Source organism: Hippopotamus amphibius, chromosome 12, assembly GCF_030028045.1.
Source record: "Hippopotamus amphibius kiboko isolate mHipAmp2 chromosome 12, mHipAmp2.hap2, whole genome shotgun sequence".
Taxonomy (NCBI): domain Eukaryota; kingdom Metazoa; phylum Chordata; class Mammalia; order Artiodactyla; family Hippopotamidae; genus Hippopotamus; species Hippopotamus amphibius.
Window position 1 is genome coordinate 25,474,501 of NC_080197.1, and position 6,181 is coordinate 25,480,681.

Sequence of the window (6,181 nt, forward strand, 5' to 3'; positions counted from 1 at the left end):
CCTAGGTTCTTTGTTCTAGCCACCCCCTATTTCTTTAGTATTGTCAGAAGACAAGATTCAGTTCCTGGGTGCTGGTGGAGGAGGGAGAGTGGTTCCAGGGTTTCCTTTAAGTACTGAGTGAATAAGTTGAGCTTAAAATTTTCCCTTCTTTAAATATTTAAAAATAAACAAATCAAACTCCACCCGGTGCTGTACACAGCCCTTCTGACTCCCTGACATTGATTTGAGCAAAGAGAGGGGGTGTCAACATTGGAAGGGCCTCCTCACTTTCTTCCGCCGCTTCGGTTTGGCCTCTCCCTTGGGTACTGTGCTGTTGGGCTTGGAGGCTGCAGTGGCCCCAGAACCTGGCTGAGGAGCTGCAAAGAAATTCCCGTTGGACATCTGGCCTGGGGGTACTTGAAAGATCCGGCTCAAGATATCCTGAAGGTCAGCAGGAGGGGCATCTGGGGCAGCTCTCTGCTGCCCACTGGTGCCTGGCATCCGCGAACCAAATGAGATGTGATAGGGGACTCTATGGGTATCTGGGGAGATTCCCCCACGCTGGCATCCAGCCCGCTCTGTGATCTCATACACCTTTCCATCCATCAGCGCAAAGTAGGTGATCTTGAGGCCCAACATGCTTGACTCTGCCCAAAAGTCTCCTTCCTCAGCAAGAGGCAACCTATTACAACACTCAGCACAGTACCTGGCACTCTTAGGTTCCCGGTCCATCTCAAACCTCCTATGCTTTCCCTGGCATCGGCTGCACGTCATGGTGTTCATTGCTTCTTTGAGGTCATCCTGCAGCTTGGACAGAAACTCACTCACTGACTGGCTCAGCTCATTCTCGGCCATTCACTTCATCTCATATTCCTTCTGTCTTTCAGGGTTGCTGATAATGTCCCAAGCTGCTCGCAAAACCTTGAAGGCCTCCTCAGCCCGGGGATGATGATTTTCGTCAGGATGAACCATCACTGCCAGCTGCCTACAGGCCTTCTTCAGCTCAACATCTGATGCTGTGGCTTCAACCCCCAACACATGAAAAGGGTTTAGTTCATCCTCAGCAACCCCAGCCATGGTCAAGAGTCGAGCCACTTCCTCTTCAGGCTGGCAGCAGCGACCACTAGCTACAGGAGCATTCATCCTGCCTATTGGTCCTCTGCTTGACCCAAGGTAACTCCAGCCAACCCCACTGAACTATCTTACCAGCTGCTGCCACGGCCTGCTAACTCTCAGCAGAATAAGGCACTGCTGCCAGGTGGGAGAAGCTAGCCAAGAGAAGAGGCAGGTAGCTTTACTCCTCCAGCCTAACCCGTCACTCAGTCCTACCAGAAACCACCAGCCCAGCTGTAGATAGCCCAACAAAAGGGCCAGAGCCAGGAGAAGGAAAGCACCCAGCAGCCTAAGAAAACGGGTGAACAGCCCTGCCCCATAGCGAAACCCCTGGCTCAGAAATTGGACCATGACCTGGGCCCAGCCCCCCAGCCGCCCTGCCCAGACTCCCACCCAGACACGGAAAAGGTCCAGATCACTACCTTTCAGCTGCCTGCATGCATAGATGAGATGGCCGCAAGTTTCCACATACTCCCCCACTAATACCAGTAGTTCCATCAGCCTCCAGAAGCCTGCCTGTCCAAGCTGACACAATTCCTCTGCTCCCCACAATCCCAGTTCTCTGTGCTTATCTGCCTGACACTGTTCCCGACCCAGCCGATGTGGACCAGGGGATCTGGGATCTCTGCGTCCACCCTCCCGAGTATCCTCCTCGGCTGGAACGTGGTGCTGTTGTCTCCGGGGTGCAGGTTTCTTTCCACTGGGCACACGTGAAAATTCACTGGGAAACTTAAGAGGTTCCTCCTCATCATATTCCTCTTCCAACTCTTCATCTTCCCCGAAAGCTGGAGAGGTACAATGGTGGCAAAAGCTGCCAGAAGACCTATCTCCTCCCTCAGGCCCTTCAGGGATTCCAGGGGTTCCCTGGCAGTTACAAGCAGATGGAATGGAAAGAAAAGAAGGGTTCCCATCCTCCTGGTACCCAGCCTCATTCTCTCTTGAGAGTTCCTGGTCCAATCCTGACTCTTCTGAAGATGCTTCACTCTGATCAGGGTCCTCTCCATCCCTAGGGGGTCCTGGACCCCTTGGGGGGCCATGGCTTGGATCTGACCAGCGGGCTGGATTTGGGGGCTGTGTGTACTTAGGACTAGAGTGCTCTCTGAGGCAGCGGGTACCATTAGCAGCAGGCCCAGCTGAGTCCCTGAGTCCTGAGAATGAAAGTATTTCAGGGTCCACAGAGGGTTCTGGAGTCCTGAGGGAGGCACCACCACTGTGGTGGGCTCCACACAAGCCTCCTTCTCCGGGGTGCTTCTGGGCCATGACCCCAGGGCTTCCTGAGGATTTTAGGTCACAGCCATCATAGTAAGTTCTGATGCCGAAGAGCGGCGGTAACTCCTCCCCCTCGAGCAGCTCCCCTCGAGCAGCTCCCCCGGCTCCGCCTTACGTTAACGCTCTGCTTCCGCCTTCCGTCCCGCAGCGGCCCTGTTCCCATCATTCTTATTCATCACAGTGTTGGAAGTTCTAGTCAGTGCAATAAGGCAAAAGGAAATAAAAGTCATACAGATCAGAATGGAAAAATAAAATTGTCCCTATTTGTAGGTGACATGATTGGTTATGTAGAAAATTCCAAGAATCTACAAAAAACAAGACAAAGTTTCTAAACATGTAAGTTCAGCAAGGGTAATCTTGTTATCAGCAGGATATAAAAGATCCTCACAAAAATCAATTGTAGGGACTTCCCTGGTGGCACAGTTGTTAAGAATCCACTTGCCAATGCAGGAGACAAGGGTTTGGTCCCTACCACAGGAAGATACCACATGCTGTGCAGCAGCTAAGCCCGTGCGCCACAACTACTGAGCCTGCACTCTAGAGCCCATGAGCCACAACTACTAAAGCCCATGCTCCGCAACAGGAGAAGCCATTGCAGTGAGGAGCCCACGCACCACAATGAAGAGTAGCCCCCCTACTCTCCACAATTAGAGAAAGCCCGTGTGCAGCAACGAAGACCCAATGCAGCCAATAAACAAATAAATTTATTTTAAAAAATCAATTGTATTTCTATACATTAGCAACTAATGCATGGACACCAAAACTAAAAATGCAATATCATTCAGAAGAAGGAGGAAGAGGAGAAAAAGAAGAAGAAATACGTAGGTATAAATCTAACAGAATATGGACAGGACTTCTATGCTGAAAACTACAAGACACTGATGAGGGAAAAAAAGAAGATCTAAATAAATGGAGAAACATACCATGTTCTTGGATTGGAAGAATCAATATCCTCAAATTGATAGATGGTTTAATGTAATTCCTACCAAAATTCCTGCAAGTTTTTTTGTTTTTTGTTTTTGTTTTTTGGCTGTATTGGGTCTTCACTGCTGTGCCCAGGCTTTCTTTAATTGTGGCGAACAGGGGCTGCTCTTAGTTGGGGTGTGCGGGCTTCTCAGTGCGGTGGCTTCTTTTGCTGTGGAGCACGGGCTCTAGGTGCATGGGCTCAGCAGTTGTGGCATGGGGACTCTAGTGCACACAGGCTTCGGTAGTTGTGGCATGAAGGCTCACTAGTTGTGGCTCGTGGGCTCTAGAGCGCAGGCTCAGTAGTTGTGGTGCACGAGCTTAGTCTTCCACAGCATGAGGGATCTTCCCGGACCAAGGATGGAAACTGTGTTCCCTGCATTGGCAGGTGGATTCTTAACCACTGTACCACCAGGGAAGTCCTCAGAAGATTTTTTTAGTGGATACAGACAAGATTATTCTAAAATTTATATGGAAAGGTAGAGGAACTAGAACAGCTAAAACAATTTTGAAAAAAGAAGAATAAAATGGGAGAAATCAGTTAACCTGCTTTCAAGACTTATTATAAGGACTTCCCTGGTGGTCCAGTGGTTAAGAATTCACCTTCCAATACAGGGGATGCAGGTTCAATCCCTGGTTGGGGAACTAAAATCCCATATGCTGTGGGGCAACTAAGCCCACACACTGCAACTACTGAGCACATGGGCCACAACAAGTAGAGCCCACATGCCACAACTACAGAGCCGCAATGAAAGATCCTACTTGCTGCAACTAAGACCCAACGAAGCCAAAAACAACAACAACAAGAAACCCCCAGCTTATTCCCCTTAAAAAATAAATAAAAGGAAGTGACCTTGTCAAAAGAAAAAAAAGACATTATATAGCTACAGTAATCAAGACTGTAGGGATAGACATAGATCAATGGAACAGAATAGAGAACTCAGAAATAGATGGAAATAAATATGCCCAGTTGATTTTTTTAAACAAACAATTAATTAATTAATTAATTAATTTATTTATTGGCTGCACTGAGTCTTTGTTGCTGCTCATGGGCTTTCTCTAGTTGTGGAGAGCAGAGGTGGGGGGGCTACTCTTCATTGTGGTGCATGGGCTTCTCATTGCAGTGGCTTCTCTTGTTGTGGAGCAAGGGCTCTAGACATGTGGGTTTCAGTAGTTGCAGCATGTGGGCTCAGTAGTTGTGGCTCACTGGCTCTAGAGCACAGGTTCAGTAATTGTGACACAAGAGCTTAGTTGCTCCATGACATGTAGGATCTTCCCAGACCAGGGATCAAACCTGTGTCCCCTGCATTGACAGGCAGATTCTTAACCACTGTGCCACCAGGGAAGCCCCTGCCCAACTAATTTTTGACAAAGGTCCAAAAACAATTCTGTGGAGAAAAGATAACCAACAAATGGTGCTGGAACAATTGAATACTCATGAGCAAAACAAGCGAACAAACAAACAAAAAAACCACAAAGACAAAGTACCCCTCCAACTAAAACCCATGCCTTTTACCAAAATTAACCCAAACTGAATCATGGACTTAAATGTAAAATGCAAAACTATAAAACTTTTAGAAAACATCATAGGAAAAAAATCTTTGGGATCTAGGCAAAGAATTCTTAGACTTAAAAACAAAAGCATGGGGACTTCCTTGGTGGCGCAGTGGTTGGGAGTCTGCCTGCTAACGTAGGGGACATGGGTTTGAGCCCTGGTCTGGGAAGATTCCACGTGCTGCAGAGCAACTAAGCTCGTGTGCCACAACTACTGAGCCCATGTGCCACAACTATTGAAACCCTGGTGCCTAGAGCCTATGCTCTGCAGCAAGAAAAGCGACCACAGTGCAACAAGGAGTAGCCCCCACTTGCCACAACTAGAGAAAGTCCACGTGCCGCAACGAACACCCAACACAGCCAATGAAATAAATAAATAAATAAATAAATAAATAAATAAATAAATAAATAAATAACAAAAGCATGATCCATAAAATGAAAATTTGATAATTGGATTGCATCAAAAATGAAAACTTTTGCTTTGCAAAACTCCCTGTTAAGAGAATAAAAGGGAATTCCCTGGCAGTCCACTGGTTAGGACTTGGCACTTTTGCTGTCATGGGCCTGGGTTTGATTCCTGGTTGGGAAACTAAGATCCCGCAAAATGTGCAGCAAGGCAAAAAAAAAAAAAAAAAAAGAGAGAGAGAGGGAATAAAAAGACAAGCTACAGGATATGAGAACATATTTGCAAACTATACATACAGCACAGGGCTAGCATCTAGAATATATAAAGAATTCTGAAAACTCAACAGTAAAAAAAACTCCAAACGATCCAATTGGAAGATGGGCAAAAGACATGAAAGAGATATTTCACCAAAGAGGATAAACAAATGGCAAATATACATGTTCAACATCATTAGCCATTAGGGAAATGCAAATTAAAACTACATGATCAAAATGGCTAAAATAAAAAATAGTGGCAACACCAAATGGTGGCAAGGATGTGGAGAAACTGAATCACTCCATTGCTGGTGGGCAAGTAAAGTGGTACAGCCTCTCTGGAAAACAGTTTGGCAATGTATTCTTATGAAACTAAACATGCAGTTACCATACACCCCAGCAATTGCACTTCTGAGCATTTATCCCTAAAAAATGAAAACTTATATTCACATGAAAACCTGTACACAAATATTCATAACAGCTTTATTTATAATAGTCAAAAACTGGAGACAAGCCAGATGTGTTTCTGTAGGTGACTGGCTAAACAAAGTAGTGCATCCACACCAAGGAATACTACTCAGGGGTAAAAGGGAATGAACTATTGACATATGCACTACTCTGCATGACTCTCCAGAGAATTATG

General features: G+C 46.4%; 1 protein-coding gene across 1 annotated transcript; it reads right to left on the reverse strand.

Moving 5' to 3' along the window:
- Positions 1–243: 243 nt before the first annotated feature.
- On the reverse strand, positions 244–2,352 carry LOC130833931 (dnaJ homolog subfamily C member 14-like). The gene is given in 3 exon segments (XM_057704054.1): positions 244–1,122; positions 1,124–1,179; positions 1,182–2,352. Coding segments are annotated over 3 exon segments (2,106 nt in total).
- Between the last annotated feature and the right edge of the window lie 3,829 nt (positions 2,353–6,181).